At 36.4% G+C, this 25,202-nt stretch overlaps 1 protein-coding gene across 3 annotated transcripts in view; it reads left to right on the plus strand.

The window, feature by feature from the left end:
- The window catches only part of PCGF5 (polycomb group ring finger 5), a 71,148-nt gene extending 55,821 nt beyond the window's left edge, over nucleotides 1-15,327 (plus strand). For 2 of the 3 annotated variants that reach the window (XM_074907427.1, XM_074907428.1), the window contains 3 exons: nucleotides 1,318-1,407; nucleotides 3,325-3,384; nucleotides 5,679-15,327. In XM_074907427.1, the coding sequence (XP_074763528.1) occupies nucleotides 1,318-1,407; nucleotides 3,325-3,384; nucleotides 5,679-5,726 (198 nt within the window). In that variant the 3' untranslated portion in view covers nucleotides 5,727-15,327. The remainder of the gene's footprint in view (nucleotides 1-1,317; nucleotides 1,408-3,324; nucleotides 3,385-5,678) is intronic. The other variant, XM_074907429.1, reaches the window with a different exon arrangement.
- The last annotated feature ends 9,875 nt before the right edge of the window (nucleotides 15,328-25,202 follow it).

A 25,202-nucleotide genomic window follows, 5' to 3' on the forward strand; every position in this document is an offset into this window, starting at 1 on the left:
AATAAAAAAGTCATTTAATACAGTTTGAGGCTTGTACCTACTGGAGAAAAGGAGAGCTTGACTAGGCATACACCAAATTACTCTGCAATTTCATTTTCTTTAGATACAAGAAACTATATAGTAATTATGAAGAAATGAGGAGTAATACCATCTGAATCTTTCAAAATGCAGATACTTTTTTTGCACCTTCTCTGGAATTAGGTGGAGTTTGATGGAGAGAGGGTCTTTGCTGCATGAGTGATTTGATCTCAGCCAAGGCTGTTCCATGGGGGGATTTCCTAACATGGTAGAAGTTGTGATGCAGTGTGGAGCTGGGAAGTGTGGGACTCCTGCCTCTGTTTCCCCTCTTCCCAGGAATATGGAAATTTTGACCTCAGCACAGACTGTTTCTTCAGCCAGTTCTCTTACAGGACTCCATGAACCGCAGGCTGCCTTTAACACAAATGGCAGCATCCCGACTTTGGTCAGAAGTAGGGCTGAGTTAGGGTAGGTGCACAGGTTACTGCAGAGCTACACGCAGGAGTTTGTCACAGTATCATGACATGCTGACGAGCCATTTTGATGTCATTTGGATTTGTTAATGATGTTAATTAAATGTCTCTGGCATATTAATGGCTTCTGTTAGATAGTATCTGCTTATTTCAAAATTTTGACCTTTTTTTCCTCTAAAAACCACAAAAGCATTGTGGCTATAGTAATGAAAGGATTGTCAAACATTTTCAGTGGAGGGTAGAAGTAAGATGCTATAATACAGTTTAAACCAGTCATTTTTCGTGGTAAGATCATTACTTCTATTTTGCCTTCAGTTAATGAAGAATCATGTTCGAATACTCAGAAGTGCATTTTCCTTGTAATCTATAGCTATTTTTAAAGTATTTTTCAAAAAATATTACTCATTTTTAAAAAATTAATATTACAGTACTTCTGGTTTGTATCTTTGGGTTTGAAAGAACGTTGACATAGTAAGAAGGCCTTCAAAATACAGCACAAGACTTTCTCATCAAACAGATACTGTGTAGTATTGGTAAATGTAGGGAGTATTTGTCTACTAGTGATTTCCTACCTAGTTTAGCAGACTTTCTTCTGTCTGCTTCTTAACTGAAAACACAAAAGGGAAAAAATAAAAGTGGAATACTATTGTACAATACATCATATTGTCAGCATGTTGTATTTGTCCGGATTTGATATACGTCTGATGGAATTATTGTATAATGATAGGAGTTGGGGGATTAATTCTCAGAGTTTCACATAGGAGTTCATTTAGATATTAACATTTTGCATCTTTTTGTCTTACTGTTTGTTCTGTTGTATTTTAAGCTGGATGTACTATGCAATGGAGAAATCATGGGGAAGGATCATACTATGGAATTCATCTATATGACAAGATGGAGACTAAGAGGCGAAAACGTAAATGCTGTTACATTATTAATAAATGATGTTTTGGTATATTTATTATAGAGTATACAAGCTTTCACAGCTTGATCCAAAATATATTCTGTGACCCTTTGAAAAAAACCTCTTATTTAAAAATGCATTTTGCATGTTTTCTGGATTTCTTATGTTAAACCCTATGAGTGAAACCCTGCAGCACGTATGTTGTGTAGATTCTGAAACTTAAAAATAGCAGGTATCCAAAGTTTACATGCAAGTTCTTCTCTGAGTTTTAAGTCAAATATCTGAAAATCCAAGCACTTGTTCTTTTTAAGCAAATACGTTTTTAGTGACCTTTTGAGTTAGAATAGTTGGGAAATCTGCATCCAGCAGTTCTTTATTAAGAATCTGTTTTATTCAGTCAGTAAACTGAAAGTGACACTGAAAAAATACTGACAAAATCTAATTGGTTTATCACTGTTTCTGTTAATACAACAGCCATTTTTTTAGATATGCTGTATAACACTAACATCCAGATAACACAGCTAAATGGGTTTTCCTTGCCGCATGTGTATATTTTAGGATTGCAATATTTAACTTATTAAAAGACATTTCTTTCAGGTCTGATATTCAGTTTGATTCAGTAGCCCTTGTATTGCTTTGTATATGTAATTTTTTTTGTTAGAAGTCATATCCCATTTTTTCTCTTTCTTTTATACATTCATTTGTGTGTGGCTGTTGATTGTTCTTCACTCTGTTGCTTTGTAGTATATGCAGATTTGTTGTCTGCCATTACAGTGGAGGCTATATTGATGTGCAGCTAAGGTTAAGCACTTAACATATGTTAATGGACTAATCTGTAGAAAATTCCGTACTTTTTTTTTTTTTTAGCTTCCTAGTACTCAGAATAAAAAAGCATTGGGGCATGAACAGAGAAGACAGGATTAAGCACACTGTGGAGTTAACAATTCACAAATTTCTTAAAGTTTTACCTCAATCTGAATGGGGAGGGGGAAGGATAGATTTTGATAGGAATTAGAGGAGTTAATGTATATAGGCAAGTATTAATTAAATTTGAAAGTATTGTACTGAAATTGGATGATTGCTGAAATCCCAATACTGCACAAATTAGGGAGCTTTAAGTAGTATTTTCTTCAATGCAGTCTTGAAACCAGCGGGTGTTTGGCTTGCCATTTTATATTTTTGTTAACATTGGGTGTACTATTAGGAAGTATTGAGGCAACAGCTTTAATGATAATGGAATTCTTTCATGACATTTAATCCCGCAGCCCCTGCCTACAAATGGACTTTTGGCAGTTGCATTGGTTTGGAAGCAACAGTAACTAATATCTTGACAAAAAGGACATTATTTGTACTAATTAAATTTTTTCAAAAATCTCAGAACTATAGTTTTTAACAGTAAGTGAATATAAGAGTTGACAACTCTTGATTAAATTTGTAAGTTGTTTTTATATACACATAGTATAGTCAGGTATGTATTAATCTTTTCCTTTATGTAATAGTTTTAAATTACTCCCCTGAAGTCAGAGATGACAAACTAAAACCTGTAAAAATTGTGTTGTGTTGGTAATAAATTCAGTAACATCTAGGCTTCTATGATTCTGTTTTCCTTAGCTGTGTTGAGTCTTGTTACAAAACAGAAGTTTTGATGGTAATTAATTAACAATCTCTTTTTTTTTGATGAAGACCAAATAAATCCATTATCTACGTCTTTGGTTCTATTCACCATGAGCTTTTACTGGCACACCTGTGGACCTTACAAGAGGTAGAGTAGTAAAGGGAAGATATCCATTTATTCATTAGAGAAGTCTTTCCTGTTTTAAATAAGTAAATTAAAGCTTTATATTTAAAAAAAAAAAATAAAAAAATGGTAAATGTATATGTCCAGCTGCGGATGCCTCTTATCTGATCAGAAAATCATCTCCTTCGCAGTTTCGGTGTCAGAACTGCTCATCTTCGCAAGTCTGCTCACAGGATGGCACTTTTTATCAGGTAAGAGGCACTCACAACTGTACATACTACAGTAATTAAGGTCCTGTCAGCACTTCAACTGTAAGCCAAGTTGTGGAGTTTTTATAATTCCTCACTGCGAAGTGCTAAAGCTCTATGAGCAAAGGCCTGAGCATTTTTGTTCCTTCAGAGAAAGCTTTATTGAATGAATAAATCGAATCCATTCAAAAGGCTTAGGGGTTTCTTTTACTTTACATTAGGCCATTTATCTTTTTGTTAGAGAGATATCACTCTGTAGGCTGATACCTGCTTCAGTCTGGGAGGATTATCTACCTCTGCCTATCTCATCCTTCTAACCAGTAGCATTGGGCAGTCACAGACAAGGAATCCAAAACTGAAGTGTGTGAATCAAAAGAGACTATGTTCATTTCTTCTCTTGATGGCAATTCGTATCTTCTTTTTAAGGGAATAAAGAAATGTTACATTTTTCTAATACTGTATTCCTTTCACATCTTTTAAAATCAGAAATGGAATAATGCCTTGTCTCTAGAATGTAACAAACCAAAACTTCCAGAACCTGCAAACTGAAGCTGATTTCTAAATTTTGGTGATCAATCTGGTTCATACCTATGTGAAACAATATTTCACTTTCCTCATAAAGAAGTTTGATTTGAACTAATTTCTAAAAGTTACTTTGGAAGTATGAAGTAATATTTTTGCTTAAGCAAAAAATTAAAATTTAATGACTTCACCTGTGGATGGGAGCGACCTACTGCAGTTACACCTACTTTGATAATTAGAGTTGTTCCAGCATAATGCATTTTATTTGTACAGTTGCTTTGTAATTTTGTTTGCAAAAACACTGAGCCTTGCTGGTTTACATGGCGATTTCAGTGAGGTGACTGCTCTGTCTCTGCCTGTGTGCACTTCCAATTAGAATTGAGTACTTTTAAAGACAGAGTGAAATACATGTGAAATAACATTTAAATAATATGGTAGTCATATCCTATGAAGAAAATCAGAGACCAAGTAATTTAAGATTCTACAAATACATGTTTGTTAATTGCACATGCAGACTACAGGTGGTGCTCCCTGTCTTCTCTCCTAAATGCTCCTGCTACTGTTGAATACCTCTGGGTTTATGTTGTGATTTCTCTGCACCCCAGTTTGTTAATCCCCAGCAAGTGTGATCACATTAATTCTGGTGATCATTTCACTACCATGGCATGCAAAGTTTATTAACCTGTATAGGTCTCTGCAGTGTTACCTTTCTTTTTTGGTCACTGAAGTTCATCTCTGTTGCATCTGAAGGATGCAGTAAAATATTTCTGGTTTTAATGATAGCTTCTGTAATAATTCTTTATATTTCCAAATTTGCAATAAAAAAGACTTAATTAGCTATGTTCCTGTGCCTCATGGCAGGGAGGTAGTTAAACCCATACAACTGCTGAGACAGTAAGATTTTCCTGGGTTTTATGTTGTAGAAACTGTCCGGTATCCTAATGAAGTTAACAGGAGAACATCAGACTTAAATGAAATGCTGACAAACTGAAAAAATAAGACATTTAGTAAAACAGCACTTCCAGCAACAAGTGCCCAGGTATTCCACAGTACTTTCTGGAAGCTCACACACTCTTCCCTCCCATTCCACAGGTTTTGTCCAATTCAGGGATCCAGTTGATTTGTCGGGGTTTTTTTCGCCAGTAGGAACCAATAAAAATGTATCACTAGATCTGTAGTTGAGGAGTTTGGATTTGAGGGAGAAGTTAGCCCTCATCTCAGAAAATCAGCTAACAGCAATTTGACCTGACTTTTTTTTCTTTTTTTCCTTTTTAATACCTGAGTAGCCTGGCTCCCATTAATCTAGTGCTGACTACTGGTATAGCTATGGAACCTCCATTTATATAAAAACCAAATGAAGTATTTAATCTGTAAACAGACTTTGGTTTAGAAAATATACAATTTCAAGATTACTTTTTCTCGAACACAGCAACACAGAAATAAGTGGTGTTGTTTGAGCACTCCAAGTATGTATGTTGTAAAACGTAAATCATGAAACATACAACAGATACAGGGATTTTATATTAATGACAAATAACTACAACAAATTGACTTAGACATTAAATACAGATTTGAAGTACAGGCATGGATTTAGCTGTTGAAATGTATAGAATTATATAAATAAAACTGATTGTCATATAAATGTGTCTTAGTAATAAGCTCTGACTATTTTTAAGGCAATCTCTAACTGCATTTTCTGTGTATTTTTTAAGAATTATTTTTTCATGTTTTCTTGTCTGTTCTTGTTGTTGTTTTTCTCTTGCTTTTGTTTTTAGTCTTACCCTATGGTACTTCAGTATCGACCTAGAATTGACTTCGGTTAGACCAAAGGGCCAGATCCCACTGAGATGAATCCTGCACTATTTGTTTACCCATCGACAGATTGCACAATGAATGGATGTGCCTGGATTAGGGGGACACAACCAGATTTTCAGCATGCAAATAAGGACATTGTCTTTCTTAAAACTGTCAGTTGCATCTCCGTTGTTTCTATTAGAGCAAGCCAAGTGCCATTCTGCTACTGAAATGTGCATAAGATATTTGTGTATCTTACAAGTGTGCTGCAAATCATAGCCAAAATCATGAAGTGTACAGTCAAGATTCAGAACCTATGGAATATTTTTGCTTGCGTGTTAGAAAATTTTTCTGGTCCTAATATTGATTACACTAGCAAAATGGCAGAGTGCTCATTCCATGTGGTGTTGCAGTTTCACACACTTACTATTTTACTGAATATTGTTGTTTAAATCATAGAGTACTGTACAAATAACTAAGAATTATACCTTGAAAATATTTTGTATAGAAAATATATTTAGAAAAGTGGTGATTGGACCACTACCTTTTTCTTGATAAGCTTCTCATGGGTCCAGGTATAGCTCACTCATGAGTGTGCAACAGTCCTTTTGCAGTGAATGAAGATTAATTACCCTTAACAAGAGATATAGAACATGGTAACTCAAAACAGTAATTTTAAAACTTCTAAATAGATTCTGCTAATATTGCTTAAAAGCATTGCAGCCTTTGTGATTGCACTTTTCTATGGTTTCCCTAAAGATTGGAATTTGGGATACTATCTATTTTTGGAAAATGGCTTCTGGTCAGATTACATTTCTTCTAATAAAGCCTCCATAACAATTAAGTTAAAAATAATGTAAATGTATATGGAACAAATAAATTTCACTATAACATTACAACCAAGGCAAAATTTCACATAATTACTGCCTTTCATAGTAAACATTTCCTTCTGAGATTGGTTGCAGGTATATAATACGCTAAGACAAAAATAACACATAGCTTTAATTACATTATATATCTCTTGTGACTCTCTGGAGTTTAGAATTCATTATAGAAATTTTCATTAGTTAAAGTCACATCATAAAACTATTTCCATAAAATTAGAGATAATGCAATACTGAAGATAAGCAATCTGACCAAAATAATTGTTCAGGTCATTTTTTTTTTTAAGACCTGGTAGTGCTGGATAAAAAGTGATTGTTGCCTTAGGTATTGCAAGCGTAATGGTTCTAGTGTAGAATGTTTGGGGGGGGTTCTGGTAATGTTGCAGGGAGCATAGTAATGCATATGTTTTCTGTAGTCTTCTGTTGTCTTTGCTCTGCTTAAAAGTCAGTTGAGTTTTTCACTTCAAATTCTGTGGAGATACTTACAGTTCAGTACCTTTATGTAATTTCTACTTAATACACACCTGCTAGTATCATAGGTAACTATTTCCTTTCTTATGCCTTTTGCATACAGCAAAACAGAATTAAATCAATTTTTCAGAAGCTACTATAGAGTGAAGTTATAATTCTTAGATAAGACAAAGTGAAAATTCTATCTTGGGATCAAATATATAGATGCAAGGGTGTAATTCCTTTGTAAATTTATGTTCATGTAGATTAGTATGTTTCTGTAGGAGAAATAAGCATGTTGTGGATTAAATCTGGCCCCTTTAATGTTAGTAGGAGTTCTAACGTTGATGACTTGAGGAATCCATATAGAGTCAGGTTGAATTCTACCATTGCACTCCAAAGCCCATATGACATGCAGAAATAAAGATGCTGTCAGTAGCAGTCTGTTTAGGAAACCTGCCATTGCAGGTCAAGGTTGCACATATTGTGCAGATAGGTGACAGTAAACCTGGGGAAGCAAAATGTTAAGGAAGCTGCTGCTTCTTTCTGCAGGCCTAGTGTGCTGATACAAGCACTGCTTTGCCCACACTGTAGATGGGAAGGGTGCACATGCTGGCTGCAGGAAGCGGTCATCTTTTTGCCCACCCAGTCTATGTGCTACTTGACAGAAACAAGAAGATACTCCATGTAGGGAGGGCCCTTCTCCTCTGCAGAGTCTCTAGGGAAAAACAGATTCTTTGTGTATATGGAGGTCCTCCTCATGGAGCAGCTTGGAAGAGCAGAGCATGCATTCTAATTGCAAATCAGTCTTCTCTTTAGTATATACAGTTGTTTTGTACGGTAGAAATAGGATATTATTTGTAAATATTTACATGCACATACAAATGACACCTTACAGTTTTTATATATTTCACATGGTTTTCTACCAGAATTTTCACTATAGATTCACTTGACAAAACACCTTTCAATTCATCACAAAACTAATGGTAGTACGCTTAAGCTTAATTTCTGCTTGATTCAGGGGACAGTTTTTTTCTCAACAATTGTACTTACTGTTTTGACAAATTTGAACAGACTTGTTTTAAAAAGAGAAGAACACATTATTTTTAATCCGTTTTAAGTTATACAGAAGTTTGCATCCACCTAACAGGACCCCTGAAAGAGGACTAATTTGTATTGGTTTCTGAATGGCAACTAATAGAAGATTTGACTGTTAATGACGTTCTGTATTCACAGTTCAGAGAACTATGAATTCTCTTGATCAGAATTGGACATTGGTTTACTCACAGTATTTTCTTGATGCAACTTAAAGATAGAATACAGAAGGCAAATCTTCATTTTAAGCATGGAAAATACTGACAGATATGATTTAATGTTCCCAACTGAGTGTCATGACATTAGATGCATACGATCTAGCCACCTACACTTTATGCATTTCTGATTTGATGGCACAGTGCCTGAGTGCCGTTATCGTTTAATAGTTTTTGTAGCAGTGAAGTGCCAGTGAAATACATATCTTAACTGGGCAGCTTGTATAACACAGGCATTGCCTTCTTTACATGAAATTTCTCTGTTGTATAGTACGTATGTGCCATGTGTCTACAGATATGCACATTTAATTCATTTGTGCCAATTAAGAATATCTGAACAACATAGGAATATGAGAATGTCTGTACAGATTCCTGTGTGCCAAAGATGGGGTAAAGTGAAATGAGTACCTAAGCATTCCATTAAAACTGCACCATATGCCATCCTAGAGCAGATGACTGTATACAGTCACACTTTCTGAGCATTTCCATGACAAAGTGTCACCACTGCATGTTTGTAAAGAATAGGAATATAAAATAAGTGTTGCTGCCACTGTGTTTCTATGGCTTTCCCATACTGGCAGTACCTAGCTGCAGAGGAATAAGACCTTAAAAATTCTGTACTAGTACCTAACCATGCTGTCTCTTATTTAGCACATTGGTGCTTTTTTCTTTTTTTCCCTAAAAATGAAAAACTTTTATCAGCTTTTAACTCTGGGGTAACTCATTATTGAAAGTCATAAGCAACTTTTTGTTGAGCATAGCTATGTGCTGCATTTGTCTAGTAAGAAACTAAGCTAGAATTTACAAACAAGACCCTGTAATAGCTCAAACAATATGGAATTAGATGATTAATCAAGAATATATCTTCCAGTGCATTACTACACTGCTTGTAGCTAAGGCCTAGTCCTATAAACGTACTTTTACTTGGATGAAACACCAAATAAGATTACTACAACAATCTAAATGACTCATCGCTATAGTAGGTACTGTTTACACAAAAGCTGGTGGTTTGGGTCCTAGGAGCATGCAACACTAAGTATATTGTGCATGCTCAGCTAGCTTGCAGTTATTATGAAAAAAAAAAAAAAAATATAAAAAGTATTATTTTGACTTCACTGAAAATGTTATGTGAAACAAAGTACCTGTTTATTAATACAGAATACCTTTTAAGCCCATTATTGGCATTTGGCAGGGTAATATTTGCTTGTGTATTTTATCTGTGGTCAATATTTTCAACAAAAATATTTCATAAACATGCTGTATTGAGAAGCTTTCTTTCATGGGAAACAAGCAGAAAAATAAAATCTGTTAGATAATTTAAAATCAAAAAACCCTATCTCAGTGGTAACTATATGAAAATAATTACTTTTATATGGAAATTATTTCATTTTCTGCATGAGGAACCCTTGAATTCTGGATTTTGGTCTGTTTTTCTCCATAGGTTCCAACAATTTGACTTGACTTTTCTGCAGTTATCGAAAACAGTGCCAGTAGATCTGCAGGAGAAAAGAGATTGATTGCATTCCTTTTAGATATAAGCTAGGCTCTTGTTCTCCACTGCAGACAAAGTAATGGTCCAGAGTTCCATCTCATCTCTCCCATGTGTAATTGTTAGACGTGACTTTGTAAGAGAAGTAAAGAATTTTTCCTTCTCTGCTGTTTTCTAAAATAACAAAATAGACCAGGGTTTAGTTGAAACAATCACTGAGTTGCATTGTTCCATTTGTGTTTTTTTCACATTTTCATATCACTGAAGACACCAAGAGGCATTCACTCTGCGGAAAAAAATATTCTTGGGAGTACTTGCAACAAAAGGAATAGCATCGAGCTCAGCCAGATACTATGTCTGATAGAAATACTAGAGAACAGACAGTTGTTCAAAGCCAGTCTTAAGTCTCAGAAGAAACAGATTGAGCCCTGTTTATATAGGGGCTATATAAACTACAGGTCAATTACATGGACTGATCAAACTCATTTTTATCCTGGAAAAGACCAAAGGCAGTTAAGACATCATATCCACAGCAAATATATAAACAGAGGTGCTTAAATCAAGAGCTTGGTCCGGTTTCTTCACTTAACCTAGACAGATTGAAGACATCTGTTTGCTTGCATCGAAAATACATACACAATGCAGGATATTTCCCTCTCATTTTAATTCATGTTACCTTATTTTATTATTTATCTCATGAAAATGTCTATTCAGGCACCCTCTGTCCTGTAATTAATTCTAGGTTCTTACACATCTTTTGCCCATTCCCATACCCCACTCCATTTCATGCCCAACAAGTAGAAACATTGAAGAGTTACAAAGGAGAAACTGCACATGAGGAATCAGCTTGTAGGTTTCATTCATTAGGCAGCTCTCGTGGATTTCAGCAAAGTTATCATAGTTCCCCATTTTGAATCCTTTATAGCCAGTTTGAACAAGGTAATGCTTTGACAGGGTATTCAGCTAAAAATACTTGTTTGAGGAAGGATTGCAGTCTACTCGAGCATGTTCCAGGATGAATTCCAAGACACAGGGGAATTGATTCACCCTAAATGAAATGTGAAAGGCTTCCAACTGCTCATTTACCACTAGTTTTATCACATATGGGTATTCTGGCCTTCAGACCTCAGCTGAAACATCCTTCTGTAGTAGTGTCCTCCAAAAAATGATCTTATAATGGTAATATATTTTTCTTCATAAGCAGATCTGCCTGTTGAATTTTTTTTTTTTTAAACTGCTGTATACACTGTAGATCAGATTAAAAGATCAGATTCCAGAATAGGGAATTGATTAATTAATTCCTGATAGATTCTTCCATCCAAGGTATGTGCTGTAAATCTTCTGAATTCAGGTAGCTTGCTACTACAGTTGAGTAAGGATGTTGTTTCATTCTCTAGTAAGCAATTTAGATCCATAGCAGTTCTGGGATGTGGCAGTGAAACAGAGGAGCTCTATAGATGGGTGGAACGTGCAGGCTACCTTTTTTTACTTGCAGAAAGAGACCTAGTTCTATAGGCTCAAGATGGAGGAGACATTCTGGAAAGAGAGATGTCTAGAAGTGGAAGTTTTTGTCATTACATTAATTTTAACCAAAGAGAGGCATTAGTTTGAATTTGAATGTTAATCTGAATCATTAGGCATACATTTATTTGAAGTAACTTTTATGTGTATTTTCAGCAAATGCTTCTAACAAGGTTAATAACATGGTAGTTGACAGGATGAGGTGAACAGAATGAGGTGTGCATTTTCCTTTTTCCTCGTGACAGTGAGTGGAAAACAAAGTACACGTTGAGAGTAGATTGCTATACAATATACAAAATTGCTGCAACAGTAAAACGTTTGTGCTGCTAGTTAACATACTGAGGTTTGTACTAAAAATGAAGTTGTAATAAAGATGTTTATTATTAAAGTTTGAGGCACATTTTATGATGCTATTCTACTCCTAAAATTCTGGTTTGTATTATATTGAGTATAGTAGACATTGTTGCTGTTGTGTCATTAATTTTGATGCAGTAAAATGAAACATGCTCCATTTTTACTGAAAAGTATCACATACTAATTGATTTTAAATTACTCTCTGTTGTTAGATATTTAGTTTGTTCATAAAAAAGTTATTTTAAAACAAACTATTTTTATGGATAATCTGATTGCCTAATAGTTTTAAGGGACCTATTTAATACCAAAGGTAAAGCCACCCAGAAACTGACTTGGAATAAGGCATTGACACTTCTGGAGTGCAGTGGTCAAGAGTTACACCTGGAATCAGTCAAGCAAAACTTAACTGGTGGTAGCTGTCTATGTCATCGGGCTAAAGGGTTAGACACACCTATCAGTTTCCAAATAGAAAAGGAAAAGAACAGGAGTAGCAAAAAGATTGAGTTAACAGACCTAGAGTAGCTTTTTGAGTCATAGCTCATGTTCCTGAAGAAAAGCACAAAGGCTTGCATTACTGATGTGTCCGCTATACCTGACCTGTGAACTAACAAAAAACTTCAGTGTGCTGTCAATCCTGTAAACCTTCCAAAGCACAAAATATTCACCAAGCTACTTTTGGGTTTTCTAGTTGTAGTTCAGTGATATTTTGGAGGGTGGAAAGGACAGACTTGGAGGATAATGAGAAGATATTAGGTATGTTTTACAGATTTTTATAGATATTTTTTTAGCAAATGGCATTGCTGTCCTTGACATGAGACCATTGATTAGCAAGAAGTTGATTATTTTACTTGTGCAGTATAAAATAGAAAGGATAAAGAAATCCAAATACCTTGATTTCCTTTTCCAGGGTAGTGATTAACTAAGCTGGAAAGTAATAGGACAATTTAATTATTTAGCTGTCTAAAATATTTCATTCTAAAAACTTACTGATCTTATTTTTTTTCTCAAGTACAAGCTTCTTAGAATAAACATGAAGCAATGCATCATTTTTTCCCTTATTGCAGACTTAACTGTTGAAAGGAAAATATTTTGTGTTTTTTAAAATTAATGCTAAGCCTGAATTGTTGGGTGTTCCAGGCTACTGAATAGATGATATAGAGTTACTCTCAATGGATTTTTTTGGGGGTGGGGGCTTAAGTGTCCTTATATAAGCTGTGATCCAAGTTACGATAAGAAAGGAGCCTATGGTGAGCAGTGATAATGTTCTAATGCTTCCTTGCATTTGATCAGTAGTTACCAGTTTTTAATATAACATCCCTCACAGTACTTAGGAGCTCATAGAACATATTGTGATGTTATGTTGCTAATTTGTTTTAAAATATAAAAATGTTTTAAGCTTTTTGTCAAAAGTGATAACATCATATTACAAATAAACCTTTTTGTGGTTGTAAAATTTAGCTTATAAATCATTCAAATTGAAGTGAAAAAAACACAGGTCATTGTTAATGACAGTCTATCCTACTATTAAGAATATATGTATTTTTGTAAAGGAAAAGCACTTGTAGATATTTAATCAGTCCAATATCTATCTATGTTAATGTTTTGGAAAAAAAGAAAACAAAATGCTGCTTGGAGAATCACTTTGGGTTTTGGTTTTTTTTTTTTGCTCAAATGCATTTTCTGTTGATTTATGGAATGTTTATTCTGTGTGAAGCTGTATAGTTAGTACAGCTGGGCTAAATGCATTTCTTAATCAATTGTATCTGACTATGAAAATACATTTTCTGTCTAATCAGAAAGCAGACTGAAAAACATAGACTGGTGGTGCTGTTTTCCATCTTTGATATTAGCCTCATCCTGCCTTATAACATTTCTACTTCATAATAATTATTAAAAATACTAATATTTTATGTGATGTTTGCGTTTTAATGGAAGTTTTATGGTATATTTGGTTCAGTTGTATCTTTTTATACCTATAAATGTTTTTACAAAATTTTGTGACAAAATTTTACGTACAGTATTTAAAAACCAGTTTCCCAGATGAAAAAGTATGCCAGATCAGTCAAGTTTAGTATTTACTTTCCTCCGAAGGAAACTACTGCTGGGTACATGCAAGGAGCCTGATTGCATCACTAAAGTTTCTAAGCATTTATACAAATAGTATTTTTTTAAATTCAGGTAACTCATTTCTTATAATATGTGGCTATTTTAAACCTCACTCTTAACTGTATTTTGATACAGCCTAGTGGATGAACAGAGTTTCAGAAAAAAAGAATTCTATTAAAGTACAGTAGAGAGTGGTGACCACAAATTTTTTTGTAGTTATTAGTGTACATTTCAAAATCTATTTAGTTATTTCTGTGGGATTGTACAGGGGTCTACTCCATGGGCTTGATGCTGAGTTAAGCTCTTCAGCTTGACCTCAGTAGAGCTACTTTCTTTAATTACCCTTGTAGCTGCAACTTGAAATGACCCAGAGTTCACACTTCTTCACTGAATTTCCTTTCATGGCTGGCTAATATTCTTTAAATTTACTATATTAACTTTCCCGTAAGTAAATAAGTTTTGCAACAATAAGTGCATACACTAGCAGTACAATTCTGTGTGATAAACTCGGCTGAGTAAATACTTGCATAATTGTCAAACTGGGGGAGAATTTCACTCAGACTATGAACACTTGTAATGGCACTGTCTCATTAATACACATGCTTCACAAAGATCTGCAAGTGATGAGGTTTTGATGTGTTTTTATTATTTGAATATTGTCCGTTTTTATAGTTTTTGTCAAGAGCTAATTTCTGTATTAATTCATTGGGGGCTAACATCTCAGGGTCCACAAAGTAGCATTTTAAAAACTTAACTCCACTTGAGCTATGAGTGCAATACCAGTATTGCAGTCTTTTATATTTTAAAGAACCAAATACATTGTGTTTTGAAGTATTTAAAAAAGCACTGTAAATTTCACCCAGTTCTACCAAAGGAATGTTTTTTTTAATCTGTGCTAAAATCCATAGAAGTCGAGTGTGGCCCTGGAAGAAATGAGACACCTCTAACTGAGTTAGCACCAGTAAGCCTTTGGGTAAGGGAACTGTTGGCACTAGGGGTTTTTTGGCAAAACCCTCTGGTCCTGCCACTTGGTGTAGAGTGAAGTGTTCATGTTCAAATCTGCATCTACATTTGTAAGCGAGATTTATTTTAGAACAACAGCTCATGCAAACACTGTAAATGGATCTTTTAGAATCTTGTGTATAAATTATCTGATATGTAATTATATTTCTAATTATGTAACTGTATGGCTCAGTACCAGTGATGTTAAATTGCATGCTTCATGCTAATATCAAGAATGTTCACAGCACCTTTGTACCAGCTGATCACAAATGACAATTTGGTCTGACCTGTATGCTGCAAGATGCCTCTAGCCCAGTTGGATTAATTTTATGAAAAATCTAGATGAGCAAGAAGTATAACTAATCTGCTTACTAGCACTGAATTGCTCCTTTCTCAAAGCAATAAATATATTCATGTTGTAACATCTGTTGTGCAGCCTACAATACGAGTTGTTTTGTTGCATTGTTTCTATATAATTTATTTTGTGCAATAAAAAATCTCTGGTTTTATCTGACTTTTCTAGTTTGTAATAATATTTGAATTAAACCATTTACTAACTTTATATCTTAATCATTCAAGCATACTATCAACTCACAGAAGTGCAGAGGAGAAAATGGAATACAGTGATATTTTGCCATATAGAAAATTCAGAAGTACTTACATGGCTTAATTTTGTTCTCATTAATGTCATAGAGAGTGTTACCATTAATTTTCATGGGTGCAAAGCCCACCTAACAGTAAAGTTGACTGGATTTGGCACCCCATTTGAAAATATAACCAGGTGGGTTACACAATGTGACTGTGTTTGAGGCTTTTTTTAAAAAGTACATTTCAGTGCTTAACAGTCCCATAGAGCTTCTGCCACAGTTTTTTTAAACCTAATTTCACTGCTGGTTATCACATTAGCTTTATTTTTTTCCTTTTTGTTCGCTCCCTTTTTGATGTTTTTCTGTGTTAATATGGTTTCAGTAGTATTTATTGTTCTCTGCACTTACCTTCTGATAGCCCTTTATTATGTTGTTGGGGTTTCTTAACTCTTAAGATAACATGAAATAAATGTGTATCCATACATGCTAAAAGATACCATTATAAACGAGACCTTGGTGTGAACTAACAATCTTCATACTATATATTGAATTATTGCAAAGAAAAACAATGGAGGGAGAGCTGTTTTCAAGAAAACTTACACCTTTTATTTGAGATGCCACTGTGAAACCTGCAATACCACTGCATGAGATCAGAGATGTGGTTCAGATTTGGAAATGATAGAAAGGATTGGTGATTAAACTAAAATGACCCAAGACAAACAGTGTTTTGCATCCTCTTGTAAAAACCTTCTAGATGTTAGCAGAAGATTATAACAATTGCTTATGAACACAAAACGTGAAGGTATATGTAGTATATTGTAATATGTACATACAATTAAACAAAACATGTTTTGATGGGACTTGTTAGTAATGTTTCAGTTTACTGATACACCGGCAAAGAGCAGTCGTGGCACCACTGGCTGCTATGTAACTTGTGCAGCAGAAACAGCGCAGCCTCACTGGCTTGCTTTCTCATGTTGAATATTTGACCTCCAGATTTGCCAAAGGTCATAGACTAATATTTCCCCTTCTTCTAAAAATGTTCTTGAGACTTAGGGTCACTCAGTGGAAAAAACCCCAAACTTTACATAATGCTTCTACGTAATGCTACTACACTCTTTATGAAACAGAAATTGAATCATATTTAAATGCAAATTCTACTCTTTAAGTAGGGAGCAATGTTTCCTCAAGCTAGATTTCCATTAAAAATGTTGGTGATTAAATTATTTTAAAGAATTACTTTGTTTCAGGTAGCTAAAAATCACTGTGGGGAAAAAATGGTACATAGAACTAGTAACATATGTCTGATCAGTCATAAACCTGGATTGTGTTTTATTGAAGGAGGAAAGTAGGTGGTATACAAACAGCTGCTTACATTGGGGTGCAGCATATGAGTTTCCCTGTTAGAAATGCCATTCAAACTGCTTTCTAGCCTGAGTATTTTTCTTCTGTGATTTTAGATGAGAACATGCTATGCAACATCATTACAGGCAAGAGTAATGTTTTTCAAAAGGAAAGTGATTTAGTAATCTAGTTTTCATTAAAGAAACAGAAATTTGCTGGCAGTATGTAATATGAGAGCCTCATTCCAGTGGCAGACTTCCAACATCTTCATTTGGAAAGAAGACTGCTGCATTCATAATTCATAAAAGCATTGGCATCTATCCCATTAAACTAACACAGGAAGAGAAAACATTCTTATATTAAAAAAGTCTGTCCATCTTTTCTAAACTATTTATAGGTGAAGTTCTGTCCTTTCCTGCAGCACGCAAGTAACTACACTAAGTGCATTTATAGATACAGAAAATAATTACAATAATGAACATATTCTTAAGAAAACCTGTACTTAATACCAGTTTTGGGAACACTTTAAACTTCTTGGATTTTATTTCATTGTTTGGTGAGTGAAGATGCACAACATGTGTGTGTCAGTGCCCCTGCAGACTTTCAGTCCAGCTGCCAGTAGCCTCTACAGATTTTAATATTCTAGTACATCTGTAGAACTGGCAGAGCTTGTTACTAGCCAGTGTTCTTTAATTTTTCTGTCTGTTTCTTTCTCAGAGTGGTATGATTTTGTCTTGACTACTTTCTAAAAGGTGTTTTATTCCCATGCTCCTCCCTCTAAACTACTAAAAGTGATGCAGACATAAAGAGATTACTCCCTATGCTCAACTTGTCCTTATACTGCACCCAGCATCAAGATTGCTGAAGCTCTTAAAAAGTGAGCACAGGAAGTTTGCTGCTGCTCCTGTGCTTTTCTAGTTTATGATGCTGAATTTGTAAACCAGCTTATTACTCATGAAGAACTCCCAGCAGAATAATGGCTTTGAATAGCAGATCTAATGGTCTCTTCTGAGACAAATAATTCATGACTCATGTTAAGAAATAAATTACTTAGTTGTGATATAAGGGGCTACTTGCCTAATTTCACAGGACTCACAAAATTCAACACAGTAACTTGAATCTGGTTCACATGAACAATTTGACTGTCACCAGCCTTGATGTAGAAGAATTTTGTCACTGCAAAAAATGTCACTTGTTCTAGTGTACATCTAAGTGCGAGTGTAGCTGAAAATAATGGATTTCCTACTATTTATTGTAAAACCTAGTATATAGCGGTGGTATAAACTATGTCTTCGGTTTTATACTGCATATATTAAATATTTCCATAGATTTCCTATGGTACAGCATCCAGGATTGGCTATCTGGACAGCAGTCACTTTCTCTAAGGTCTGGAATGTATGTGAATCCATTAAAAAGGAAAGGGAAAGGGATATACTCCCAATGGGTACCCCTGGAAGCAAACAGCCTCCAGAATAGCTGTACTTCTATATGTATTCTTTCTTCATCTTCAGTGTTGATTGCATTATAATGTTAAACAGCAATCTCATAGACTTCTTCTAGACCCTTTTTCTCTTTCTGCAAATATTCAGCTCGGATGGTTTTTCTCTGGTAATTGAAAATGCCTGAAACAAGAAAAAACCCACCATGGATCTGTACTGGTAAATAGTTCTGTAACTTGTAGCAGTTAACCAACCCCTCTCTTCATGTTCTGCTGATTGCCAGAATCTTTTTTCTTACAGTGAAAATGTGTTTCCAGAGTACCTTATAAATATATGAAAGAACATTGCTGATCTGCTTGAGGTAAGCAATATGTAACTTGTTTTTCAGTTTTTGACTAATTGCTATTTTGAAGAGCTCTCTGGCTAATACTTTGAGAGGATGATTGTGCATGTTCAGAGCATTACCTATCTAATTTGACATATTTTTTATTTTTTCATGGACAATATAAAATCAAAAATGTTTGGTCATTGTGATAGGCTGGTGGAAATTTGTGTTAATACAAGAATCAATCAATGAATAAATAAATAATGCTATAGCTTATTTAGAGAAGTTATACTATGAAGGATAAAATCTGCACTGTTCTTGTTTTCAACCAAAGGCTGCTATAATTTAATTTTTGATACTTGCTATGAAAACCACAAGGAATTATGTTGCAGCATGATAACAGCATGAAACCAAAGACATGTTATGTAAATGCTTGATCCTATAAAAAGGCATGTGCTTAAAGAGTACTCACAAGTGTAACATGCAACACATATACATAGGCTTTTAGTGATGCTGTTGTGAAAATATGAATTGTCCTACTGATAGCATGTTCTCCATTTGTTTTACAGATGATATGTAAACCAAGAAAATCAACTGGAAAATAGATGCCTACCGTGTCAAAGGAATCCAAAGTGTTTTGTAGGTTATGTATTTAAAACATACACATGCAGGAGTGACTTTGCCATGGCAACGTGGCCGTAGGTGAAAGTAGAATAGAGCAACTTAGCACAAGAAAGTAATTCAGCCACAACTGCAAGGTAAATTTTCAAGGTAACAGTAATGTGAAATCAGAATTCACACCTAAATGAGTTCAGGTTTGTGCCCTGACTTTGGAGGAAAGTGCCCAGAAAAGCCCTTTCAGTGACTGCATATGGAGAGCTGCTTACCATCTGCATTCAGCCTCAAAACACTCTTATTTCTGCCTGCAGCTCCTGGCCAACACCTAATCTGCAGCAAACAAATTTTCAGGAGTAAAAAAATTCTTTCATCAGGAAACACGGAGTGAAATGCTTTATCAGTATGAGCCCATATATAGGCTCATTTCCCAACATGGGGAAACTACAATTATCACTGCTTAAAGAAGCTGAAGAGAAGCTAGATTCTTTTAAGGTCCTTGTAATATCTGCTGGATTTGCAAAAGGGATGGATGTGGTAGGAGAGACTGCTTGTCTTCCCAAGGGAGAGGTCTGTGTACTGATTTTCTTTATTCTGATTTCATCTACTGCTAGTCACAGGAGCAGACTGGCTAAAACCAAAATTGAACAGCCTGTAAGGAGTTCAGTCTTCAGCTTTTGTAGTTCTCCAGTCTCTCAGTTGCACAACAGCAGGTGGGGCCAAGAATTTCCAAAGATGTAGCATTGCAGATAGCACCATGTGAAGGAAACCACTCAGCATGCCAACACAAGGGAACACCAGGCAGCCACCCCACAGAGCAGCAATGAGGCAACCAGTTGAGTACAAGTACCATAGCTGCATTGGTGCAGCACTGTTTAAGCTGTTAGCAGCTCTGTGCAATGAGTGTGGAAACTGGCAGCAGATACGCAGTCGCTGTGGGTTTTGAGCCCAAGTACAAGCTGGGGTCATTGCTAGCCAGGGTACCTTTATACCATGCTTCATGGGATACAGGTTGTTTGTCCATGGGTATTGTTACGGATACTCTCAAATAAACAACCAGATCAAAAATAAAATAAAAAAATTATTATTAACACAGTTAACTAGCTCTCCATAAATTACAGGTTCGAATGTCTGTGAGAGGAGAACAGAACAGCTTTCTAGGGTTTAACGGCAACCCAAACTGCAGACAAAATCCTGCTCCCTGGAGTTTAATGACAACCCCAAACTCTTTACAACGCCCTGCTACCTAGGGTTTAACGACAACCCAAAGTGCTTTATCACTCACCTGACAAGTGAGGGCTCTCAACCTCGAGGACTTGCTCAGGGCAGTGTCCCAACCCAAGGCCCCTTGAGGAGTTTTCCTTGGGCAGCGTCCTGACCCAAGGGGAGAGTCCTCGACCACAGCTGGTGCTCCAGGGGACGAGCTCAAAATGGCTCCCAGGGGACTCCATTGATCCCCAGGCCTAATCTGACCTGTAGTCAATAGTGGCTCCCATTGGCCAAAGGCGCCAATTGCCACGAGGCCCCGAGAACAAAGGCAGCCCAAAGCTTTGCTTTCATTGGGCGGGTGCACCTACCACAGGTATACGTAAAAAACCCCTGTATTTCAAAGTATATTACCTTTCACCAATAAACACATTTTAGTATCACCCATCTTCTTAAGTGCTGCTAAGCCATGTCTCAAATTAAAATAAGTGACCAGCAGATATGACTATATTTCCTAAATGTCCTCACATTTTACTACTAGGAAGCTTAAACTTAATTCCAGCTACTGTTTGCAGACAAACATTAAAAGTTACTAAAAAGCTTGACCTCGGAAAAGAGTAGAAGGGCATCCTAGAGCCTTACCATAGAATTATAGACAGAAACAAAAGGTGTCTCAGCTATGTCAGAAGATAGGAGGCTTCTCGTGTGGCCATAAGCCTGAGACTGAGGAACACAGTGCAAGATGCAGTCTGTGGATTCACAGGTCTCTTGTTGCTAAATACTTTGGGAGCACAGGTCATGGGGAAGGAAAGCCACCTGTTGTCAAGCAGCTATATTGTCTGGTCTGCTTTTATTTGTCCACAAGCAATCACTTGAATAAGAATATTTACTTGAGAGCGGTAGTGGTAGAAAATAATGTGGTAAGGAGTGCACAGTTGTGAATATAAATAAAACATTTTTTTGAGAAAGTAAGCACTAGATAGTGCTTCATACTATTAATAGCTTCTAAGAAAAGATACCTGTCCCAAGAGAAAAAGCATAGTGGGTTGTAGCCTGCTGCTAAGAGAACTTATCTAAATGTAGTCCCCGCAGAGGCTGACGATTGTTTCCATTTACTCTGTAAGTCAAATGTGTTTTTTTCCACTTCAGTACAGGATCAATTATACACATCTCTAAAAGCCTACAGGTACAAGCACCTCTAATGCAACAGACCACAAAGCACATATACATTTCTAATTTGAGGAGCTGAAGCTGAACTGAATCTGTATCTCTTCATGCATCAGTAATATTTAGAAAAGGAGAAAAAATCCAGCTCTGGTGAGTGATGACCCATGAAGGTTGCATTAAGAATGCTCAAAGTGTCATAGATTCCTTCCAAGCAGCACTTTAGGTGCTCCAGTTCTGCTTCGACAAAATTCACAAAGGGAAGTGGCAAGATTTTCCCTAACTTCCATGAGTAAGTGAGCAAGCCAGCAATGCCCAGATGCTGAAGTGATTCTGACTAGAAATGGGGCGCAGCAACACAGCACACAGCTGATTGCTATTAGCAGATCATTGTGGATTTATGCAAGGCCCAGGTTCAAGAATGGGACACAGAGTAGAGGGGTGCATCCCAAGGAATGGGAGGAGAAGTTCCTCCATGCGTCTCCAGAATCAGATAGATCAAGGCTTATTTAGCTTTCACCCACACCCAGTGCTTTTGAAATGAGTGGAACACATATAGAGAGTTTGTGCTTTGCATTCAAAGAAAAGTTACTTTTTGACAGTTTCTCAAAAGTCCCAAGCATTTTTTTTTTCCTAAATTTAATGGTAAAACCCAATGCTGGAAGGCCAGACGGCAGAGTTCCTCCCCTAGCACTGAGACACCTTCAGCAGCATGGAGAGACTGCAAACATGACAGCAGCAGAAGAGGGTTCTGTGATTGGAAAATGTCTTATTAAATAGAAGAAACTACAGAAGATTTTAAAAATAACTCATTGAATTGTACATCAAAGTAGAAGCCAAGGAAAGCAGAATTAAAAAGAGAAAAAGTTCGTTAACAGTTTTATAGATGCTTTCCATGATCATTAATATCTGGCCTTTTTCCTGCACAAAGACAATAGTCAAGCCCTAAGCTGTGTTGTTAGCATAGAATTTACTGCTGTTAATGATCAGTCTAGAGCAGCTGTTCCCTGGGTTCAGATGTGTCCAAGTCAGGATTTTGAACTGTAAATTATACCTTTACAGTAGTTAGTCAAAAACTGAGTAAATGTGGGAGACAGCTGCTGTATAGCTGGGGAGGAGGTGTAGAGAGTTATCTTAAGGTTTGGAAATTCCATCTGTGTGCAGGCTGTCATCAGCCCCGACCCTTAGGAGCCTGGGGTTAGTTACATAGAATGACTCCATACCCAGGTAGGATGACACACCAAACACCACTTTGCAGCTCTAGCTCTCTTATGTGGTAAAGATTTCCAAAACCATCTTTAATCTCCAGGATCTATTATTTTCAACAGGTAATACAGCTGGAGCTGGACTCTTCTAATAGCATCTATGCTAGGTAGTTATGTAGAAAAACTAAGGTAAGTTAACCTGATACTCTGTTGCCCCACAATAAGAACAGTTACTCGTATTCAGAAGCTGTTGCTAGGAATGTGCTGGACCTTCAAGTTTTAAGCTCATTATTTATGATACCTATCACAGATATTTGTTTAAATCATGGCACAATTTTTCTCACCATCTTTTGCTATCAATTCAGTTCAAGCAGCCAATGGGCTTGTGAAGCCATCAGCTTTTGCCATTGATTTTACCAGCAACAGTGACTGTTCACTTCGCTCCCAGCACCAGAAGTCCCATCTGAGAAGCCAGCTGTATTGTGTTGACAGTTTCCATCCTTTCAGGTTGGATCTCCTATCAAATCAGGTGCTGACTAATCAAATCTTACAAAAGATTTTTCTCTGTTTGTCATTAAAAACTCTTTGTCCTTTTAATAGCAACCGCTCTGCTTGAAATTGCAGCAGTTAATTTCTTTGCAGCTGGCTCTCCCAGTGCCAGTTGTGTCAGCAGGATGGAAATTGCTGCAAAACCAGCAGTCACAGGTATGTGTAGTTGCTAAGGTCTGAATGCAAAGCTGTTTTAGTCCTCAGACGCAACTTCCTTATGAGTGCAACACGAAAGCATGGGGCATCCTCCTCAGTTGGCCCCTCATCTGGAAAATTCCCATCCCATCCATGTGAGGTGGCATAAACCTGCAGGGAGTTTCCCAGGGCAGCCAGAGCATCCCCTACCTGGCCCCTGCCCTGACTCATGGGGCAAGTAAGTTGATAGGTGTCGTTGTCATCCCCCCGCCCTTCCAAATTGGAAGGCTCCCAGGAGATAAAGCCCTGGGAGATGGACTAATTTTGTTTCTTAGATGGTGACACCTGTAGCATAAAAAGTGCCCTGGGGTAGAGAGACCCCTGATGTTGTAGAGATAGGAGAGTTATTTTAGGCATATGAGTAGATCTGTTCTACAAGCCTCCTGACTAGCCATACTCAGTTAAGAGCACATTATTTTCTTTTTCTCCTAGTAAATAGATAGTACGTAGATAGATTGGTTTTTCCTTTCATTCTATTTCCTGCTATCATTATTCACAGTGTTTTTCCCTTGGTTTTAGCTTCATATCATAGGCTTACAATTGATGGTCTCAGTTCCTCCACACTGCTCTTACATTATGCTCTACATACTGCAAGGATGGATGCTCTACATTGGTACTGCATTTCTGAGTCATTTCATGATGTTTGTTTTGCCTGTGAAATCCCCTTCCCCATAACTGAGTGCTTTTTCTTTTTTTCTTTTTTTTTTTTTTCCTTTTCCCTGTGCCTCTTGCCTCTGTAGAGACCCGTTTCAGTTGTTAACAACCTTTCTTGATATTTTGCCTAGGAACAACTGTATTTTTTTCTTTTTTTTCTTAAACATTAAATTTAATCTTTAATTTTTCTGTCTTCTTCTAAACTTTATCTAAGGCCACCTAACACACTCACCCAGTATTGCTTAAGGTTGCCAGTGCTCCTTCTACCCAAGTGTGACTCCCAAGGAAATTCAAAGTAGGGCTGACTTCTTTCTGCCTTTGCCAACACATTAGGATCAGGGGGACTGCACATGGCAAGAATTTGGACAGGGTAAGACCCTTCTGGAGGGGAACTGAATTCTAACCTTTCTCAGTTTAAATCTGACTTGCTCCATGAACATGTTTTTATGTAAAGCAGATTAGATTAGATCCCAAGATCCTTTTTTTAGTATACATATGCAATATTGAGTCTAATTTTTTCTTATTACAAACAAAAGAGATGTAAAAAAAGTGTTGTATATTTTTCTCCTGTGATTAACATTATTGTGCATGAATTGCCACAGGTTGCACATCTGCAAAGCCAAGGCCTAAAGAAGTTTTGAGCGTCTCTTCAGTGGCATCTATACATAAACTGAAGTAATACAGCTGCAGGATTTCCTCAGGACCTCCAGGTAAGTCTTTGCTCCCTTTCCAGTGTGGACCCCCTCCTGGGATGAAACAAGGCAGTGAGACTAGTTCATCTGTCCCACTGGACTAATTTCAGAAATGCAGTAATTTGTGCCATACACAGGGAAGGCCTAGTTAGGGATAATGTCACCTTTGAATTTGTTTCAACATGAAAACAATATTTATAGTAGAAGTGGGTTGACTGTAAACATAGTGAGAATGGACCAGAGCTCATAACTGCTGTTTATTATTCTTTCAGTTAGCTAATTAAAGCAGCAGAACATGGTCTTGCTCTCTGCATTGCTTCCTAGTATAGATGAAGTATTAATTTCAACCTTAGCTGCAGGAGGACTTTGGCAAGAGATGTTTGGATCTGAGTAGGTTTCCGGCTTTGTTTTAGA

The sequence above is a fragment of the Athene noctua genome, chromosome 5, assembly GCF_965140245.1.
Source record: "Athene noctua chromosome 5, bAthNoc1.hap1.1, whole genome shotgun sequence".
Lineage (NCBI taxonomy): Eukaryota > Metazoa > Chordata > Aves > Strigiformes > Strigidae > Athene > Athene noctua.